This window comes from Piliocolobus tephrosceles, chromosome 5, assembly GCF_002776525.5.
Source record: "Piliocolobus tephrosceles isolate RC106 chromosome 5, ASM277652v3, whole genome shotgun sequence".
NCBI classification, from domain to species: Eukaryota; Metazoa; Chordata; class Mammalia; order Primates; family Cercopithecidae; genus Piliocolobus; species Piliocolobus tephrosceles.
This window is the reverse complement of record NC_045438.1, coordinates 85,248,538-85,271,121: the sequence shown is the minus strand read 5'-3', so window position 1 is coordinate 85,271,121 and position 22,584 is coordinate 85,248,538. Positions and strand designations below refer to the sequence as shown.

Below are 22,584 nucleotides of genomic sequence, written 5' to 3'. Positions count from 1 at the left end.
CCACTTCCTCCATCTTCACAAAGATGCGGTACATTTCTAGGTTAAGCCCGGGTTTTCTTTCTTCCTCTTCCTTTATCCCTCTGAAGCCATCTTGGGCAAACCTCTACTTCTGCCCTGCCTCCCAGTTCATCTCCATTTCCTAGGCCTAGCCCTAATGTTGGCCTTGTCCAGTTATCCTCAACATGAGTAGCAATTGGGAAAAAGGCATATAGAAGTAAATTTGCACGTACTGAAATTCTACTTGCTGTCAACTTAACTAAGAATCAATTACTGTTCACAGACAATCTACAGCTAAATAAGTGACTATAATTCAAACGCACTTTCTGATCAATAGCATTTGGAGAAAACTGATACAGTTTTAGTGCTTTTACTTTACTCTTCTACTTTCTGCTAACATCCCATTAACGGAAATGGTTTTTAAACAATAGAATGTCTTTGTTGAACACTCTCTTATAAGTTATCAATAATGTGCCAAGCTTCTGGCTGCTTCTTCAGAGATTCCTCTCCTGTCCCTCCTTCCCTCCTTCTTTTTCCTAAAACCTCAGCTTTCAGGTCCTAGAGATGAGCGAGCCCTGGAAGTCATGTTCAATGGAAAAGTATGTGCTTTTCAGAGCACATGCTTTTCTGGAGTTCGGAAGGGAAATTCGTTTTTAAAATCCAATAGTTATTTTCTTTTCCTCTCTCACATCTTGAAGTTTGATGCAATATTTAACTTCTCTCTTTGTTCTGAGGCAACTCAGATTCAGCTTCAGTTCCTTGTGAAAACAGCATTTAAAATTTGCAATTCCTCATGCTACCCAGTTTTGAATAGAAGAATATGGATATCCTAGTCGACTTTCAGAACACAGAAATCTCTTCATGTTTCTCCTCCTGAGGGATAGGATAGCTTTGAGATATGAATTAAGTTTCAAGGGAAATATCTGAAGAAGGCATTGTGTAAAGGAAGAAGAGCTGTAAGGGTGAAGCTGAAGCCCAAGCTTCCAGACAAAACATTAGCAGACAGTTCACAGACCAAATATCAGATCTTTTAATAGAATGGCTTTTCAACCTTGACAAATCTCCAGGAGAGTTTTCCGTTAGTGTCCGGGGGGAAATAGGTTCTTTGCAGATAAAGTAAAAACGTCATAGATTGGGAAAGAAGTTGGAATTAGAAAGAAGCAGCACAGAAATGGAGGTGCCCACTTTTCCTATGCATTTTCTTTGTTCCTATACAACCAAAGCTTTGTACTTCTCTTTATCCAACTGTCAAATGAATATGGTGCCACATGTTCCAACTTTCAGTCTGGAATGGGCTAAGTGAAAATCATTGACACAGTAGACATGGGAAATTCTAAGAAAGTAGAAGAGCTGCATTAATGTCAAGCAGTTTGATGTTGTTTAACTTTTTGTCAAGTAAGTCAGCCTTTCTGGTCTTATTGATGTTTGTGGTCCTAGCCAATTTCCTCATGTCAGCTTCATGGTCATTTGCATGTGTATTCTTTGGTTTTACCTTCCTGTCCTTTGCCAGATTCTGGACATCTCTTCTACTTTTTCCATACAAGATAAAAACAAACAAAAGTGTATTTGGACCAATATTTTATCCAGGATCCCCCACCCCAAGCAGTATAAGGATAATAAAGACATCAACATTTGGAATCTTAGATGTCAAGATTCTCACCACTTTAGGCCATTTTTCAAAATGCAACAATGGTCTAATTACTATGATGAGATTATAGATAGAGCTGCCATGTAAGGTTGCAGAGTTTGTGTAATGCACAAAGGTGCCCAGCCAGGAAGTGAGGGCTAACAACTATCCAGACCCCACTCCACCTCTGCCTGAGGGAAAAGATGTTTTTCTGCACCTTTTGATTGTGAAGCCATTTACTCAAGGTGGTGCGCCTGCCCAGAGAGGGCATACTTCTCCAATTTGTACAATAGTTGCATACAGCCTAGAGATATTGATTATTTAGATTCGTATAAAAGGGAAGAGGGGTGGGCATGAGTGGGTGGAAATGAGTAGAGTAATGGTCTATTCTTTCTGCTTGACTCCAGCTCCGCCACCTCTGAGGTTACTGACTCTCCAGCAGCCTTTCTGGCCTCTCTCTCTTCCCATCACACATTTTTCCCCCCACACTTTCTGTGCATCTTCATTCTTCTTTCTTCTCACTTTCCAGTATCTCTCTTTCCCGCTCATCATTTTCTGCCCTTTCCTCTCAGTCCCAGGAGATGGACCGAAGGCCAAGTGCCATCACTGTTATACTGATCTCCTCCTTGAGTCCTAGTCACCAATAATATCCCTATAATCACTTTGGAGTTTCTTCTCATTGTCGAATCTTGACATAATTACAAAGTAGTAGAAGTCTTGCATCTTTGCTTTATCCTTTTCAATATCCTGCCAGGCACCTCCCTTTCCCAGCCAACAAGGGTCCAGAACTCCCAGTGCAGACAGAACTGATGGTCTGTTAAACTTGTGTAATAGTTCATTAAACTATTAACGGCTGACCGCATTGCATCTCCTAGGAGTGCTGTCATTTAAAAATCAGGTGCTTGGGATACTATGTTTTAGCCATAAGGAAGGAATGCCACAGGGGAGAATTCGGAGCAGCTTTCTAGCTGAGGTGAACAATGGACAATTTTTTTGATAAAAGCACCCCCTCAAACATGTGCTTACTCTGCCTTAGGATTTCTTTCAAGTATTTTCACAGATGGTCTTGAGACAAAATTGCCAGCCTCCACACCTGCATCTCTTCCTCCTTGCTGCTTGTATAGCTGAGATTATAATCTTTTCTCTAGAGAGCTCATATCGGAGTTTTCAAATTGACTGTCCCGAAAGCCATGACGACTATTTTCTCAGCCAGACTCATCCAGAAGCTTGGAAGTCCAGCAACTACCCTTCCTTTAATGTTAACAGAACTCCTCAAACTCCTCTATTTAAGTACTCCTAATGCAAGAGTGAAACTGGAGGTTTGGGAGGGCTCAGAAGAGCAGGATCTGAAAGGCCCCACCCTCAGCATGAAGTTTCTTTTTAAGTCACTGTTTTTCTTCCTACTTTTGGCAATTTTGCATTCTATTCTATAATATATCCATTTTTGTTTTGAAGTAAAAATTACATTTCCCCAAGTCTTCAAGCAAAATTGATCCTGCAGAAAGGTGCTTGTTTATTCTGTGGCTTCAGGAACCCTCAGGCCCTCCAGCTTGAGAAACTAGAAGCCTAGTTAAAATCCATATTTCTCTGCATGTTATACAAGGACCTTCTTGACAGGTGCATATTTATCTCTACAGTTCCAGTCCTCCAACCAGCTTCCTGCAGTCCAATCACACTGAACTCCTTGAAATTCTGTGACCATCTTAGTGTTTCTTATCTCAGAATAATTGCTTATGTTGTTTCCTCAAACTAGAATGTACTCTCCCCCATCTCTCTGCTTATCTTCTAGACCCAACTCGAGGATCGTGTTGCCCCGTGAAGCTCTCTATGACAAGCCCCAACAGGCTGAATAAGCCATCCCTCCCTTTATGCCACTAAAGTTCACTCTTCTCCCATAGTGTACATCGCTCTTGATTATAATTTGTTGCTTATGCTACCCTTCTGCACTAGACTGTGAATTGCTTCAGGGCAGGGTCTGTGTCTTATTCATCTTGGCGATCACTGGATCAGCACCCAGCCTGGCACATGGTAAGACAGGAGGTAAGTATAGCTATGGCATTTCATCCTAGCGCTCACCAGGGTTGACCTGGCTGAGCTAAATGGACACGGGGATGTCCCTTTCCTTTCTCTTTACTCCTCGAGTGCCTCTTCCATTCTTTCTGTCAAATAGGATGGTCCCAGATGAACAAGGACATTCTAGCCAAGAAGTTTCAGAAGCTTTCCATCATTGATGAGCCCTCCAAACAAGCTCTCCAGACCCGACACTTAGTAGGTTCTCAGTCAATATCTTCTAAATATTTGAATGAACCAGTGATCGCCACCATTGTTTCTCTGATTAAGCAGTTTTGTATTTTTTCAATCTTATCTTCCAGAGATTCCTGATGTCTAAATCCCAATGATCTAACAAAATATCAACATTTACTATACATTCAATAAAAGTATAATAAATAAATGAAGAAATGGACTAATGTCTTCATGTGTCCTTTCATGTTTCTTGAAAAGTACATGCACAAACAGGACACAGAGGCTCATGCCTATCCTCCTAACACTTTGCAAGGCTGAGGTGAGGGATCACTTGAAGCCAGGAGTAAGAGACCAGCCTGGCCAACAGGACAAAACGCCTGTCTCTACTTAAAAAAAAAAAAAAAAGGCACCGTGGCTCACACCTGTAATCCCAGCACTTTGCGAGGCCGAGGCAGGCGGATCACTTGAAGTCAGGAGTTCGAGACCAGCCTGGCCAACATGGTGAAACCCCATCTCTACTGAAAATACAAAAATTAGCTGGGCATAGTGGCATGTGCCTGTAGTCCCAGGTACTCGAGAGGCTGAGACAGGAGAATCACTTGAACCTGGGAGGCGGAGGTTGCAGTAAGCCAAGATCGCACCACTGCCAGCCTGTGCAACAGAGCCTCTGTTTTAAAAAAAAAAAAAAAAAAAAAAAAAGGACATGCACTTCCGATTTTAACTTATTTACCCTAACATAACACCTGCTATGTTTACCAGCCTACTAAGGAACGAGGAACTGGCTTGCCACTCAGAAATAAAATTTTGACAAATGGGTGATGATCAAAATTTCTTTCTCAAAACCTTACCAGTTACCAGTGTGATCATCTTTTTTAAATTACAGGCTCCATTAGGAGTAGAACTTCTTTGAGTAACTGTGATCTCCACCATGGCTAATATAATTTAATATTTATAATACCATTGTCCTCAAGGTAAGGACCACCTCTCAGTATAAATGCTCAGCAGATGTGGCGCTGAAGCATGGCACTACTCTTAAGCATTTTTGTTTGCTTGTTTGTTTGAGACTGAGTCTCACTCTCTATCACCCGGGCTGGAGTGCAGTGGCACGATGTCAGCTCACTGCAATCTCCGCCTCCCAGGTTCAAGCGATTCTCCTGCGTCAGCCTCCTGAGTAGCTGGGATTACAGGCGCCCACTACCATGCCTGGCAATTTTTGTATTTTTAGTAGACACGGGGTTTCACTATGTTGGCCAGGCTGGTCTCAAACTCAACCTCGAGTGATCTGCCCATCTCGGCCTCGCAAAGTGCTGGGATTACAGGTGTGAGCCACCATGCCTGGCCATCTTAAACAATTTAAAAAACAAAGTGAATATGCCAGGCATCCCACCTAGACCACAGTGAGTGCTAAATGAATATTTTGATCATCATTTATTCATTCTTAGCCAGATCTGAATGTGAAAAACAAAATCTGATGCCTCTGGAATTTCAGAGCAATGCCCAGTTTTAATTGGGTGCAATGATGCCCTTTCCTTGGCCACTATTCAGTTATAGCCTTGCTGCCAGGGACGAACAAGATGAGCGTTTTTTAGTCAGGCATAAAGCAAGTAAATAGAAACTTCAGTCTGGGAGTGATTTTGTCTTTCCCAAACCCTAGAGGAGGGTTCTCCATTTTTCTTTTGTTTGTTTGTTTTTTATTGTACCCTTCTAACAGTAAAAAGTTTCTGGCCAAACATTCCCAATATATGGATAATTATTTATTTATAAATTGTATACATGTATTACCATACTAATGTATCTGTGCTTTTATAAAATCCATCAAAATGGAAATTTAAAGTTATATAAAAATGAATATAACATATAAAATTATATAAAATGAATATAAATAGAAGTTCTCATATTTTCTTCTCTTGCCCTAACAAATATCTTATAAGTAGCCCACTGGCTGAAAGGACTCACATGCTACTAGAAAGTGTGGTAACAGCAAGGCTCTCCAAACAGTTTGGTAACCGTCAGGTCACCAAACACATGTGGCCCCAACTCACCCAAAGGCCCACTCTCTTCCATTAATGCTGTCAAAAGCTATTGGCTTTACTTTGAAGAAAAATGATAATTCAGTCATTGAATGATGATTTAAAAGACTTTATTTGCAGTGGAACAAGCTAAATGCTGTATTCATTCCAAATGAAAAGAACTAGACTACTGATTGTACTGTAGGATAAGGAGGAAGGCAATAAAGCTGCAGTACATCCTTGAGGCGTGTCAAAGTGGTATGGTAGGGAAAACGAGAGTTTTATCTCACAAAGCCATAGACACTGAACAACTTAATTTTCCATTCCAGAAAATCAGCAGTCATCAAAACAGCACTTGGCAAAACATTTAAAATTTGTGATAATAGCAAGTACTGCAGTGGCACTGCGTGTGGTTCTCCACTCTGACATTCCCCATTACCATGACCTAAAGGGGAAGGAAAAAAACATAGTATAGATTAGATGATAGATAGATACATACATACATACATACATATATACATAGAGGCAAAATTGAAGAATATTAAATAAAATTGTCTGCATTCTGCTGAAATAAATAGATGCATACTACATTTGCACAGTCTCCTTTTTAGGAGATATTTTTAGCATGAGTAAGCTGTACTTTCTCCCAACCTGCCCCTTGTCACCTCTACCCCTATTCTCCTCACTCTGAATAAATCCAGCCTATACCCACAAGACAATTGACTCTTTTAATTAATGGGTAGAAATGTATTCCCCACCTGTACAAATGCTCAACAGAGGCTGGGTCATTAGACACCTTTGGCATTAAATCCCATGGGTGGGCTCTATGAGCATTTCTCTGATTGGGCTGTTGGAAAGCTTCTGGGGCTCTTGAGGTTCTTACCCTGGTCAATGATTTAGCTACACAGCAAGTGGACTCTGAGGTGACGTTTTTTTGGACCAACATCGTCTTCTTGGACCTTACTGGAGTGGGATAGGCTCTAGAGAAGCAGCAGCCCATACACTGATATATTGGGGCACCCGGCTTGGAGAAGAATTTGTTTTCCTTTGGCTTGCATTCTGGGCAATCTATCAGGAGAAAAAAAAAAAAAAAAAGGCAGAGTAAAATAATCCAAAAATGATTCAAAGAATCTATGAGGCCAGCACAGTAGCTCACACCTGTAATCCTAGCACTTTGGGAGGCCGAAATGGAATTGCTTGAGCTCAGGAGTTCGAGAGCAGCATGGGCAACATGGTGAAACCCTGTTTCTACAAAAAAATACAAAAAAAAAAAAAAAGCCAGACGTGATAGTGCACACCTGTAGTCCCAGCTACTTGATGGTCTGGGGCAGAAGAATTTCTTGAAGCTGGGAGGTCAAGGCTGCAGTGAGCTGAGATCGTGCCACTGTACTCCAGCCTGGGTGACAAAGTGAGACCCTGATTCAAAAAAAAATAAGAAAAAACGCAGTGGCTCATGCCTAAAATCCTAGCACTTTGGAGGCTGAGGCGGATGGATCACCAGAGGTCAGGAATTCAAGACCAGCCTGGCCAACATGGTGAAACCCCATCTCTACTAAAAATACAAAAATTTAGCTGGGCATGGTGGCAGGCGCCTGTAATACCAGCTACTCAGAAAGCTGAGGCAGGAGAATCGCTAGAATCCGGGAGGTGGAGGTTGCAGTAAGCTGAGATCACGCCATTGCACTCCAGCCTGGGCGATAGAGCGAGACTCTGTCTCAAAAGAAAAGGTAAGGTAAGGCAAGGCAAGGCACGGCACAGCACAGCAAGGCAAGGCAAGGCACGGCACGGCAAAGCAAGGCAAGGCAAGGCAACAAAGGAAAGAAACTACGAATGTTTCCTTATGATGGGGATAGTGAATATTATTTTTCCATCAAAAATGAAAGGAAACTAAGTAAGTGCTTTTTGGTTATATGTTAATCTTCATCTATAATATCTATTTAATATTTATACTGATTAATGTTCATGAGGAATAAAATTTAAAAACAAACATTTTCACAGATATGCATAGAAAATCTCAGTTGTAGTCTTTCTTCAAGCATGGATTCTCTATCCCAATGCTAACAGTATGCCTAGAGGAAACACAGAACTTGACAGATGAAAACATCACGTTCATCTGAAAGGAGAATTTTGCGCGGAGGAAAAATATTTTTCCCTGTAGAATCTGCTATTGTTTGTCCCACAGTAACTCCAAATATTGACAGAGAGAAATATGTCAGAATTAAGAAAGCCTGGTGAGTGCAGAGAGACTGATATTAGATCAGATGCCTGCACTTGGGACCTGGATTAAAATATTACCACTTATCTAGAGAAAAACCATAACCAATAGTAGCTCACAAATTTCAAAGCAGAAGGAATTATATCAGCTACTATATGAGATTTTTCAGACAATACAGCAAAACAAATTTACTGTATGAAATGGTTTTGTTTTTCTCATTTATTAACTGACGTGAAAATTCATCTACAAAGGCAATGTTAAAATCTCAAATCTTCTGGAAGAAATGTAAAAAATAACTGAGCTAACTGAATAAGGAGGGTTTTCTTCTTGTAAGACTCAAATAAAGAATAAAAAGGAATCTATTTCAGATGAAAATGTATAGGCTGCTACATACATGTTTGTGTAAGATATCATTTTCACTGCACATTTTCTGAACTTAATTTAATTTTATGTTCACAATCTACAAGAGCCTAGATATGAATCCAGCAGCAAAGATTTATTGCTTTTGAAAAGGAGGTAGAAATGTAATTAATGGAGTTATTGATGTAATCTAGAAATGTGTGTTGTCCTTATTACTCAAACCACAAGCTTTGTCACACACCCTGCATTGTAAACTCTCCATCAGGAAAGGAATGGAGAATATGCAGAAACACCGACAATGTGATCAGAATGACAGCTGCATATTTTCTGTAGCAATCCATGGTGCTCCTGCAAACAGACATGGAAAAAAAAAAAAAAAAACAGTTAATTTAAAATTGGCTTACCAGCCATAATAACACCCAGTAGTTTCAACATTACTACTACTAATAATAATCAGTGTCTTGACCTCTCTGCTTTTAGCTCCCAACCTATACTAAAACCATGTAATTTTTTTTAAATTTCTCCTTAAGAAAGAGATAGATAACTGAATCTTCCCATTTCTCACATTAACTTCTAGAAATCGGTTTAATAATAATTACAATAAATTCTCTTCTTAAATTCTTTAAAATTTAAATTTTAAAATTTAAATTTGAAATTCTCTGTCATCCTGTTACAAAGCCTCAACGTCCTTATTTGTAAAACATGGAACTTAAACTAGATAATACCTAAGAAAATATTTATAAACTTATATATGAGATATAAAATATACAATCATTTAATGGAGAATAAACACAAAGTATTCAACATTATCAGCCATTAAAGAAATGCAAATTAAAACTACAATGACATATTACACATCTATCAGAATGGCTAAAATAAAAAATAACACCAAACACTGGCATGGATGCAGAGAACCAAGATAACTCAGGCATTGCTGGTGGGAATGTAAAATGGTACCGCCACTCTGGGAAATAGTTTGGCAGTTTCTGATAAAACAAAACATGTACTTACCGTATGCCCCAACAGTTGCACTTTTGGGCATTTATCTCAGAGAACGGAAGACTATGTTCACACAAAACTTATATATAAATATTCATAGAAACTTTGTTTAAAGTAGCCAAAAAACTGAAGATATTTCAAATGCCCATCAGCAGGTGAATGGTTACACAAATGATGGTATAGTCATACCATGGAATACTGTCCAGCAACCAAAAAAAAAAATGAACACACTATTGATGCACACAGCAACTTGAATGGATCTCAAGAGAATTATGCAGAATGAAGGCTGAATACTATATGATTCCATCTATATAACACTGTGGAAATAACAAAATTATAGAGATAGAGAATAGATTAATGGTTTCAATGAGTTAGCACTGGGAAAGAAGTGTATATGGGTGAGTGTGGCTCTAAAGGGATAGCACAAGGGAGCTGTGGTGATGGGACAGCTGCATGTTGATAGGGATGTTAGTCACAGTAATCTACACATGGGATAAAACTGCATAACAGGGCACTAGTATTGTGTGTGCATGTGTGTGTGTGTGTGTGTTTGTGTGTGTGTGTGTGTGTGTCTTAAATCTGAATAAGCTGTATAGGTGGCAGCAATGTCAGTTCTCTAGTATTCACATTACACTATAGTTATACGAGATAATTATCAATGAGGGAACAAGCTGAAGGGTATACAGGACTTCTCTGTACATTTTTTTGCAACTTCCTCTAAATCTGCAATTATTCAAAATAAAAGTTTTTTAAAAAATAATTCAGAATGATGTTTAAAGGTACATATGAGTCAAAACTTTTGGTTATTTTTCATGTAGACTGACATAATAGGGCTGAGTTTCTGCTAGATGTTTTTATTAATCCATAACACTTCTTAGGAATAATTTGTCAGACAGCAGAACTAAGTTTATAATACATGTTGAGTATTTCTATTCTGAACATTTGAAATCTGAAATGGCCCACAATCTGAAACATTTTGAGCACCAACATGATAACACAAGTGGAAAGTTCCACATATAAGTACTTAACAGAAACTTTGTTTATGCACAAAATATTCAAAATAGTGTATAAAATTACCTTCGGGCTATGTATATATGAAACAAATGATTTTTATGTTTAGACATGGGTCTCATCCCCAAGATATCTCACTATGTATATGCAAATATTCCAAAATCCAAAAAAATTTAAAATCTAAAACACCTTTCATCCTCAGCATTTCAGATAAAGGACGCTCAACCTGTATAGAAATTCAGATTGTGTAAGTACAAAGGCTAAAACAAATGTATGTCACTATTTCCTTTTGACTTCTATTTATCTTCATACATAATTAACACTGAATAAATATTGTTCTAAGTTAGTGGCTCTCAAAGTGTGATCTGGGAACCCCAAAGATTTTCAGTGGATCTGTGAGGTTAAAATGATTTTCATAATAATACTAACATGTTGTTTGTCTTTTTTTCCTCTTCATCCTCTTGGGTGTTCAGAGAAATTTTCTAGAGGCTACATGACATGTAATTTTACAACAGATTGAATAAAGAAGCACATGAGAATTTAGCTGTGTTCTGTTAGGCTAGACAACGAAGAGCTTTGCAAAAGGGTAAAATAATGCTACTCTTATCACTAATTTTTTTTTCTTGAACATTGTCATTTAAAAAAATAAATATATGTTATTTTTGTTAACATATGATGGATTTTTCTAAATGAATAAATATTTTTAAACTTTAACATAATCACTAAGCTATTAAATATTAATGGATATAACCTCATGAATAGAAGCTCTTTGGGCTCTTCAAAAATTTTTTTGTTTTGTTTTGTTTTTTGAGATGGAGTCTCCCTCTATTGCCCAGGATGGAATGCAGTCATGCAATCTCGGCTCACTGCAACCTCCACCTCCTGGGTTCAAGCAATTCTCCTGCCTCAGCATCCCAAGTAGATGGGACTACAGGCACGCGCCATGACATCCGGCTAATTTTTTTTTTTTTTTTTTGTATTTTTAGTAGAGATGGGATTTCACCATATTGGCCAGACTGGTCTTGAACTCCTGACCTCGTGATCCACCTGCCTTGGCCTCCCAAAGTGCTGGGATTACAGGCATGAGCCACCACGCTCGGCCTGGGCTCTTCAATAATTTTTAACAGTGTAAACAGGTTCTGAGATCACAGAGTTTGAGAATACACAAAGCCATAAGGAAATTTTCAGAATTAAAACTAATTTTCTTTTTAAACTAGTATCATCTTTGTGCCTTAATATTGCAGCTCATATATTATGAAAATTCAGCCATTATGCAGTGAACAATTATATCAGAATTAATTCAGAGGAGAAACATTTACAATAAGATTGCAGAATGTGAAAGCATGAAGCCAATGCGCATTTTAGAATTGCCTTTATAATAAAGAGAAGATTGAAAAAGTGAAACAAAAATCACTATTGCTGTAGCAGAAACTGTTATCTTTCTTTGCCTTTATTTTGAAAAGAGATGACATTAACCAAGTAAAAACAGAATAACCTTCAAAGTCTAGTTGATTTTGAAAGCATTTTAATAAATCTTTTTATCATCCTAATCACCCTCAGGTTTTTCTGTTTTAAAATTCGAAAGAAAATATTAAGAATCAGAGGGAAAAATTAAATTCTGCTGGGATTTATGCTATTTTGCAAAAATATGCTCACTCTAAAGTCAGATTTGCTAATCTCAGCCTCTTTTGATATTCCGCATGAGTATTTTCCAAACTTCATAGGCCCTGTAAACGAAACCTCAGACTAATCTGCAATACACATCAGCATACCCTTATATCCCATCACCCACCACATCAAGATAATATGAGTCCAAGAAAATGTGAGTTTTCGCAACTTGGCCTTCTTTCTCTCCCTTTTCAGTTCATCTACTTCAGAGTATTTTAAGGAGCTGCTCAACTGCCAGATTCACTGTGAAGTTTTCACCCAACCCCAAAGACAAAATAAATATCTTCCTCCACTGCACTCACCTGTCACTTAGCTTATAATTCTTAGATGATGCCCCACAGTCTAGCCGGTTATGTACACGTCTATCTCTTCATCCACAAAGAAAGCTTCTTTCTTTTTATTTAAATTAGAAATGGGGGTCTCGAGAAGCGGAAGCTGCAGTGAGCAGAGATTGTGCCACTGCACTCTACCCTGGGCAACAGAGAGAGACCTCGTCTCAAAAAAAAAAAAAAAAAAGAAAGAAAGAAAGAAAAGAAATGGGCATCTCACTATGTTGTCTAGGCCAATCTGGAACTCGTGAGCTCAAGCAATCCTCCTTCCTCACCCTCCCAAAGTGCTGAAATTACAGGTGTGAGCCACCGTGCTTGGCCTGAGAAAGCTTCTTCAAGATAGAAACTATGCCCCTCTAATCAAACATTACCCTAGCACAAGGCCTTGTACAAAGTAAATAATCAATACAGTTATGTGGAATTGGGACTTTAGAACAGTGACAATAGTATCAACCAAAAACTGCTAATCTAGAGTTGTCAGTCACACTAAAGAACAAGATAATCTTGAATAACTTAGAATAGATGTTCAGTAAAATAAAATATTTTCATATAATTTCATTAGAGAGAGTATGTTCAGCTATAAAATTGTAGCTGGCTAATAGGTGAATCTATAAATGTTACATATGTCACAGGGAGCAACCATTTTATGCTAAGACATGAAAGTCATAAAAATTCAAAAGAAACCATAAATAAAAAACACATAATAGCTTCAGGGGTTAAACTGGTGTCTCTTAGTTCATATTAAACAATTTAGATTCTTGAAATAATGTGACTCTGTGAGGCAAAGATAGTGAAGGAGTGAAGGATGCGCTATTCCAAAATACACCAGATTGGTATATTGATTATTTTGAGTTGAAAACATTGCTGAAATGTTAGTTGCAGAAAGAGTGAGCTGAACCTGTTGCTTTCGGCATGCAGCAAGCAATGATAATTCCTCTGGGAGGGGCATCTCTCCATGCCTGGGTGAGAAAATAGCCCCTATCACCAGAGACTTGGAAATAGAGGCTACAATGACCCAGAATAAAAATACTCAATGAAGTAACCCTTATCTTCCACCTGTTTTACACCTCCTCCTCACATATCTCTTACTGACTCCCCTAGAAATTCACTGCCCCAGCCAGATTTTCTTTTTTTTTTTCTTTCTTTTTTTTTTTTTTTTTTGAGATGGAATCTCGCTGTCACCCAGGCTGAAGTGCAGTGACACAATCTCGACTCACTGCAACCTCTACCTCCCAGGTTCAAGCAATTCTCCTGCCTCAGCTTCCAGAGTAGCTGGGATTGCAGGTGCGAGCCACCACGCCCGGCTAATTTTTGTATTTTTAGTACAGAGGGGGTTTCACCATGTTGGCCAGGCTGATCTCAAACTCCTGACCTCAAGCGATTTGCCTGTCTTGGCTTCCCAAAGTGCTGGGATTACAAGCCTGAGTCACCATGTCCAGCTGCCAGATTTTCTTTGTGTTGTCATTTCTTCTCAAATTTGTCACTTGTCTAAAAAGTATAAAAGTATCTTGCTTTGGCCACTTCCTCAGACTTCACTCTCTTGTGAAGATCTCCATGTACAGGTAAAATGAATAAAATTTGCGTATTTCTCTCTTATTAATGTAAGAGACAATTTGGCTCCCAGATCCAGCTGAAGAGCCAACTAAGAGCTAAAAGGGGGTTGGAGGTGATCTCTGGTGCCCCTACAACACCGTTTGTTTTGGTTTTGGTTTTTTTGTTGTTGTTGTTATTGTTTGAGGGTTTTTTGGTTTTTGTTTTGTTTTGTTTTCTTTTGTTTTTTTCTTTGAGACAGGGTCTCTCTCTGTCTCCCAGGCTGAAGGACAGTGGTGAAGTCATGGCTCACTGCAACCTTGACCTCCCGGGATCAAGTGATCCTCCCATCTCAGCCTCCCAAGTAGCTGGAACTACAGGCACCCATCACCACATCCTGCTAATTTTTTTGTATTTTTTTACAGAGACAGGGTTTCACCATGTTGCCCAGGCTGGTCTCAAACTCCTGGGCTTCAGCGATCTGCCCACCTCAGCCTTTCAAAGTGCTGGGATTACAGGTGTGAGCCCTCTTACCCGGCCCAATAGCATTCTTAAAAGTATAAAAGGATATTATTACCATAACTTACCATTATTATTTAACATATGTTTGTACAATATTATTCATTGTGATTATATATAATTAATGTATTAAATGATTTATGAAATAGGTAAACACTCTACCAGTATGCCATACAAGCCATATACATACATTAGATCCATACATACACCAATACATATCTTGACACACCAAGTATCACACACATACACATACATACACATCCCTATGTATACATTAATAATTGTTGCAAGAAGGTTACAAGTGCTTGAAACAATGTAACATCCTGGCCTTTTGCTTGCAAACATGTTGCCATTGCTCCCCACTACCAGAGAGTGGTGAGGTTTGTGGTTTTTCTAATGGTGGCTATAGTTGGAGTGACTAATCTACACTCTCTACACCAGGAAGCTCAAATGACTCATAACACATTCTTGAGATGACTAGGCTAGGATTAGAGGCATAACTTTGTGTTAGTCAAACAGATTAAATCTAACTGACTTCTAGAGGGTTAACCTAAGGTTTCGCCTCTTTAGCCCCATCTAATCCTGCTAACTACCAAGCATAGGCAACATAGACTGCCTTCAGTGAATGATAACTAATGAAAGGAAGCCCAAAGAAGGTAAAGCTCTGAAGCCCCAGCACACTGCCTAGCATGAGACAGGGGTTCAGCCATTGTTTATTAAACAGAGGATAAGCCTTTAAGTGTAGCATCTGGCGTGGTCCAGAGAAGATAACAATAGTTTAGCTTTAACGAAAGATTTGAAGGTGGAAAATCTCAAAGGAAAATGAATGTTTAGATTGCATGCCACCAACTTCCACAGAGCAGTCCTGGAGCTCTGCATGCTCACCTCTACCTTCTGCCAAATGACCACCTCTGTCTCCAGGTGGTTGACTATAAAGAGCCTCAGGTCAGTGGTTAGGAAACTCAACCTAGAGTGAAACTGGCTACCTGGCTACCTGGCTACAGATTTTCTTTCCTCATATGCCCTGGCTCCAGGAAGTGGCTTTTATCTTGTTCTGATAACATCTTGTGAGCCCCAAGGCAGCAGTGAGTGTCTTTCATGATACATGCATCACACCCCCAACCTCAATGATCTGCCAGCTTCCCACTTCTTCTCAAAAAATGCCCACCAGGAACTGGTGATACAAGTCAGGCTAGCTGGTGATATGGTCGCTAGCACTTTGGGAAGCCGAGATGAGTGGATCACTTGAGGTCAGGAGTTCGAGACCAGCCTGGCCAACACGGTGAAAACCCATCTCTACTAAAAATACAAAAGTTAGCTAGGCATGGCACATGCCTGTAGTCCCAGCTACTCAGGAGGCTGAGGCAGCAGAAAGGTTTGAACCCAGTAGGCAGAGATTGCAGTGAGCCTAGATCATGCCACTGCACTTCAACCTGGGTGACAAAGCAAGACTCTGTCAAAGAAAAAAAAAGAATGGGTGGTACAAATATGACTAAATGTCCTGCCATCTGAGGAGCTCAGGGTACAACGAGGGCTCCAGTACAAAAGCAAATGAGCTGAAGTGACAACTGCTATAATAAAAGTATTTGTAGACAGAAAAGTTTTATATAGTGCATCGTTATAGAAATATAAAAATGTTTCCAACTTTAACAATTTGTGGATTACATTTTGTTATGTTTATTTGAGCTGTTTTCATGCCATCTTTTTACACATCAAGCAGAATTCTCATTTAAGTGCACTATAGCATAGAACCATATTTAATTTGCCTGAAGTTTTTCAATAATAAGGTCGACAGGACTGGGTTATTGATTTATCAATCTTGACATCTTACTTTAAGAGGAATTTTTTTTTCTTTGTAATAAAAAAGAGCAGAGGAGCTGCAAAGTGAAGCCCCTTGTTCGTTGCCCCTGTATTTACTGCTATGGCAGATTGTACTTTCCAAAAATGGCCACAAAAATGCCCCTCAGCCTACATTTATCTGCAGTGTGACCTTGTCACTCCCACATCAAACAGTGGTATGTCTATCTTTGTACCCCATTTCACCTAAGTAAGCCCTATGACTGCTTAGATCAGGAATATAGCAGTAGTGACACTGGGCAAGTAGTAGGTATAGCCCTTAACTGAACTGGCAGTTCCTGCTTTCCATCTCTTAGAAACCAGTTGCCATGGAAGAAATGCTCCTACACTGAGACCACCACAGGGTGGGAAGGCCAAGCCACATGAAGATAGTAAAAGTGTCACGTGGAAAGGGAGAAAGAGGCCAAGAAGTATTGAGGCACCAGACATGTGAGGGAAGAAACCGCCCTGGATGACTAGCCCCGCTGAGCCTTCAGATGACCCCAGCCGCAGCCTCCATCTGACTGCACTGAACCAGAAACTCGAGTTAAGAACTGCACAGTTGAACTCAGTCCACCAGCGAAACTTTGAAAGATAATAATTTGTTATTTTACTCACTAAGTTTTCAGGTAACTTGATGCACCACAATAAATAACTGGTACAACTGCACTCTCTTATAACAAACATTGCTCCAAAGTCTGAGATACAGAACCACAATCTTGCCTCTACTTTCTCCTCTGTGCATATGGTAGGTTGGGTGGGGAGGGTCTTTATATTAAGGGTCACATATTAAGTTAACTGATTACAGGAAATGTAACAAAGTATACAAAATTGGATTAGCATTCAACACAGTATCTGTAATACTGGATATGGTAACAATAATGCCTTATATTTTAAAAATAACACCTACCATTAATTGAGCACTTGTGTGCCAGACATTCATTTGGGCACCTTGAACTCACAAATACATTCAATCATCATGACCAATCCTGTATAGTATCATTCTCATTTTTGCAAAGAAATTATAGAGATGAAGTAATCTATACAAGGTCACGTAATTAGTTACTGGCAGAGCCAAGATTTTAAAATGTCTCTTTACAATTCCAAACTCCTAGCTCTGAACCACTTCATTGTACTACTTTTAAATCTTTACATTTTACAATGAGCTTCCTAAATGATGTTTTCAGATGACATATCCCTAAATAAGATGCTGATATCTTTTTTTAGAGCAACGTTATTGTGTGCCAGTTTAATATAACTTACCAATGTATTTTTTATTTTACATATTTATTTGACTTCACCTTCTTCAGAACTATCTTTAAAAAGCCATTTCTGCCATACCCGTTGGCTCAGGCCAGTAATCCCAGCGCTTTGGGAGACCAAGGCAGGTGGATCACTTGAGCCCAGGAGTTCAAGACCAGCCTGGAGAACATTGTGAAACTCCGTATCTATTAAAAATGCAAAAATTAGCTGGGCATGGTGGCATGGGCCTGTAGTCCCAGCTACTTGAGAAGGTGAGGTTGGAGGATCACTGGAGCCTGGGAGGATGAGGCTGCAGTGGGCTGAGATAGAGCCACTGTACTCCAGCCTGGGAGACAGTGAGAAACCCTGTCTCGAAAAGAGAGAGGAGAGGATTGAGGTATTTTATAACTGTTCAAGCTATGAGAACTGTCTGCAGTGGGGAACAGCAGGCGATCAGGGAAAGGGGAAAAAGCATTGGCTTTCTTTCTTTTCTTTCTTTCTTTCTTTTATTTTTTTTATGAGACATGGTCTCACTCTGTCGATCAGACTGGAGTGCAGTGCCACAATCACTGCTCATTACAGTCTCAACTTCCCAAGCTCAGGTGATCCTCCCATCTTAGCCTCCCAGGTAACTGGGACAACAGGAGTGTGCCAGCAAGCCCAGCTAATTTGAGCGTGATTTTTTGTTTTCGTGTTTTTGATTTGTTTTGTTTTGTTTGTAGAGACAGGGTTTCTCTATGTTGCCCAGGCTGATCTTCAACTCTTGGGCTCAAGCGATATCCCCGGTTCTGCCTCCCAAAGTGCTAGAATTTCAGGCGAGAGCCCCCCTGCCCAGCCAGTATTGGCTTTCACATACATTCACTTGCTTTATTTTCTTCACACCTGTGTCATATATTAGAAAACTACACATTAGAGAATTTAAACGATTTGCCAAAGTTGTTCAGAAAGTAATCTGATCCTAAGATAGTGTCCTTCCACTTGTACTACCCCTATAGCCTGGAAGCATACCATTAATCCATGTCCTCCTTTATAACTTGGAGTCACACATGAATCATGCTGTTTCAGTTATGTTGTCTAATTTGATTTCTAATATTGTCATTGATTCTACCCCTAGTTCAGCCTAAGTGCCCCACCTTAAATCACAGAGTATTAAAGATGCTGGATCATTTCTACAACGTTATCTCTAAGTCTGATGAACCGAGAAATTGCTAGACTACTTTGTGCAACATTACAATGGCACTGCTGTAACATTATACACCAAATCCAGAATTTGCAAAGATCAAAAGTTGATAGCAAACTACTCTAGGATTCATAATCTGGAAAAATGAAGTTTAGAGCTATGAACCATGCTGTTCTCAATAGAAATGTAAGTTCACTCCTGTAAATTTTCTCTTTGTGAAAGTAGATTACTTTGATCTGTTTTTAAGCAAGATGTACATTACCTTCTAAGTTAGCCATTTCTGTTACCCAGCTCTTTGAGTTTTCATGTAAATTTGGGTCTCACATTAAAAAGAAATGTACACTGAAACTGAAAATCTGCTCTGGAACATAACTAATTGCTTTTCTAACATTTTTCTCACATGCTACCCTTTTCAGCAGGAAATGGTAAGAAGTGTGACTCACTTAAAATTTCAATGACTCTTACTGCAAAAAAGAAAAATAATAAACTTAAGAAAACCAAAGTTGAAATTAAAATGAAAAACCACGAACCCTTTATAAATGAGGACCACTCTTGTCTTTCTTAAATAATTCAAGAATATAGCAATATATTACATGCAATTTGGTTGACCAATATTATGAATAATTGAATTGGTATTAAGTCAAGTAATTATTTAAAAGATATTTTCAGAAACTTTAAATGATTCCTTTTCTAAGGCAAAATATCTGACTTTTGACTGGGAAAAAGATTGAAGAGCTTAGGAAACAAAATTCCTATGGGATGAAAGGCAGCTTCTGCATTGCTAAGGGACCCATATAGTGTCAGCCCATAGTTCTTCACACGTGCCCATATCCTGTTCTTCGACGCTAATAAGGAAGGACAAAAAACTCTTATGTTCTAGTCTCTGTTTCCCAGTCAGCCACCAATTCGTGTTAATGCAAAGATAGCCATGTTTAGCTGCAAAAAAGTTTCCAGAAACTCATTGGAACTACTCAGTGAGACTTGGGCAAGTGACTTATCATTGCAAATTCATGAATAATAGCTAGAGAAATACTACCAACTCTGATTTTTATTAAAGAAGAAAATGAAAACAATGACGTTCAAGAAATTCCCTGCTACTATTCAAGTCTGCCTAAGAACATCTATTCAAAAGATAATCAGAAGCTATGGTCATTCAGCCGAACAAGTGAGCCACTTTATCATGGGCCAGCTTGAAGATATAGTTATACATCACTTAAAAATGGATAATAAAACAATATCATAACATCTACTTGCCCTCTGTCTGGCTCCTGGAAGCCATTAGAAAGAATGTCTTTCCAATGACATCCAATAATTCTTGTGGAAAATTTTTAGATCCTGACAGGCACTCAAGCATCCCAGCAGGAGACGTTGGGTTTCTGGTTTCTGTTAGATAGCATCTTACCCTACGATCACAGCCAAATTTTACAGACTTCCTCCCAATTCAATCATGAGTGCTGAAAAGAAAATGAGTAAAAGTCTGTCTCTCTTCTTATTAAGGTGTATGCAGAGACTCTGGAATCTTCCTCATATTCTCAAATATTTTACTCCTCAATTAAAATCCCCCAAAATTATTTTATTCATATTACCTTTCTCTGGGCTTTTTGCAGGATGTGTTCAGCGCAGTTGACTGTGGCTCTGAAGATGGATTTTAGCTTCGTCTTGTGAGTTCTCAGTAACTGCAGTTAATGAAGTCCTCACCTGCTTTTTATACCAGCAGAGTGTTTCCACCAGCATCTAAGCCCTGGGATCAACAGGAAATTCCATCCAATGATTGAAGGGTACTTGGTGTAATTACCATGACGTCAATTTGATCTGATCTTGTTTCAACCTTTAGATAATTTTTGTTTTGAGCCATTTTTAGGTGATGGTGACCACAAGGTCAGCCTATGAAAAGAGAGTACACTGTCATTTTGTACGTAATTTTATTGAGCCTTACACATAACATCCTGAAATTTGACACTTTCACATAAACAAGAGACATTTAATTAGCTAAGTACCTGATATTTACCTAAACAAGAGCTACAGATTGCAGAAAATAGATATAGAGCATTTCCAGGCTTATACCACTATTTCACTAGGAAACAGAAAAATAAAACACACGCCTATTTAGACTTTTCTAAAATTAATGTGCGTCTGAATTTAATAAAGATGCATGAGAAAGGTATGAGGCAATTCTAAGAAGGATTGAATGGTTCTCAATATACATGCCTGTTTTTGTTTGTTTGTTTGTTTTGTTTTGTTTTGTTTTGTTTCTCATCTCACTTTTGTGAAGCTCAGTTTCTGTCTGAACAGAAAATATGTATGTCATGGCCTGCCAGGTGTGGGACTCTTAGCTTCAAGGTTCCCAACCCAGTGTCATCCTGAAACTTGCACAGCTCTTCAGACTACTGTGGCTTCTTTTTCACACACAAAGATTATAACTCTTCAAAAGTTCCCATCTTTATCTTCTCTGCTCAGTGCCACTTCTGTAAGGAACTGGCTTACATACAAACTACCAAGGACCTCTTTAGCGAAGAGTTTAGAAGGTCTGTGTGATGCAAAAAGTAACTCTTATTTAACATAAAGAAACTTACCAGAGAAAGCAAAGTTGTTTTGTGATTTATTTTCTGTGATAAACAAAATTGTTTAGGTTCTTACACCTTTTCAGATTTCCGTTGTTTCCTTCCAGTATGCCCCCCAACCATTCATGTTTTCTTAGTGATGTTTCTTTTTGGGGGGCAGGTGGGGGAGACAGAATCTTGCTCTGTCGCCCAAGCTGGAGTGCAGTGGCACAATCTCACTGCAGTCTACACCTCTCAGGTTCAAGTGCTTCTCCTGCCCCAGCCTCCGAGTAGCGGGCACTACAGGTGTGCACCACCATGCCTGGCTAATTTTTGTATTTTTAGTAGAGACAGGGGTTTCACTATGTTGGCCAGGCTGGTTTAACCCCTGACCTCAAGTGATCCACCCACCTCCGCTTCCGAAAGTGCTGGGATTACAGGCGTGAGCCACCATGCCGGGCCTTTCTAGTGATGATCAATGTCACCATTATTCAAGAATTTCCATCATTTAAATATCAACCAACTGGCAGTATATTTTCAATGTAGCAGACTTATTTTGGCAATCTTTCCATTTAGATATTTCACTCTTCTTTGTTCTATTATTTCTCTTTCATTCGTGCCTTCTTTCCATCCTTTTATTTCGTTTTTATCTGAATGACTGAATGACTAGAAAACAATGTTTCTAGGATGCTCTTATTAAATTATTTTGTTTGACTTATGATTTCGTAGTGGATTTTATTTTTATTTCACATTTCTATATAAGAATTACGAATATTAGGGAATTCTTATGAAAATTTTTAGTTTTTACAGTTTAGTGTTTTTTAATTTTTTTAATGATGTGGCTACATAAATAATACAAAAGTCAGTTCCTTTCACACCTGACTTATCTTCCCCATGCCCTCAATTCTTCTACTCAGAAGCAATGTTTCCAGTTTCTTTCTTATGTTTCTGCACTCTATGTATGTATAAACAAATTATATTTAAGTCCCCATCCCTGTTGAAATTCTCCTTAAAATAACAAACAGAATACAAAAATTAGAGGAACCCCTGCCTTTGTGCTTAGAGAATCTCTGTTAGTATGGTATAAATTAGACTTCTGTGTACTTCTATAACAAACATATATTACTTTCATAATTGGGGAAAGTAAAAACAAAAACGTGTCTTTAAGTTTCACTATTTCATGTGGCTGCTTCCATTTATTATTGATAGTTTTAATCCATATCTGATAGTTCTATTTTCTTTACTCTGGATAAGAGCAGGTTTGGTGGGTGAAGGATA

At 38.8% G+C, this 22,584-nt stretch overlaps 1 protein-coding gene across 2 annotated transcripts; it reads right to left on the bottom strand.

Moving 5' to 3' along the window:
• Positions 1 to 5,986: 5,986 nt before the first annotated feature.
• CGA (glycoprotein hormones, alpha polypeptide) lies at positions 5,987 to 20,645 on the bottom strand. Of its 2 annotated transcripts, none has more exons than XM_023205243.2 (4): positions 20,353 to 20,645; positions 8,694 to 8,800; positions 6,761 to 6,945; positions 5,987 to 6,322 (listed from the first exon to the last, which is right to left on the bottom strand). In XM_023205243.2, exons 2-4 carry the CDS (start codon positions 8,791 to 8,793, stop codon positions 6,245 to 6,247), a joined length of 363 nt encoding a protein of 120 aa, XP_023061011.1. In that variant the 5' UTR covers positions 8,794 to 8,800; positions 20,353 to 20,645; the 3' UTR covers positions 5,987 to 6,244. The 2 variants fall into 2 exon arrangements, with proteins under 2 accessions (XP_023061011.1, XP_023061012.1); XM_023205244.3 differs by lacking the exon at positions 20,353 to 20,645 and adding an exon at positions 12,433 to 12,611.
• Between the last annotated feature and the right edge of the window lie 1,939 nt (positions 20,646 to 22,584).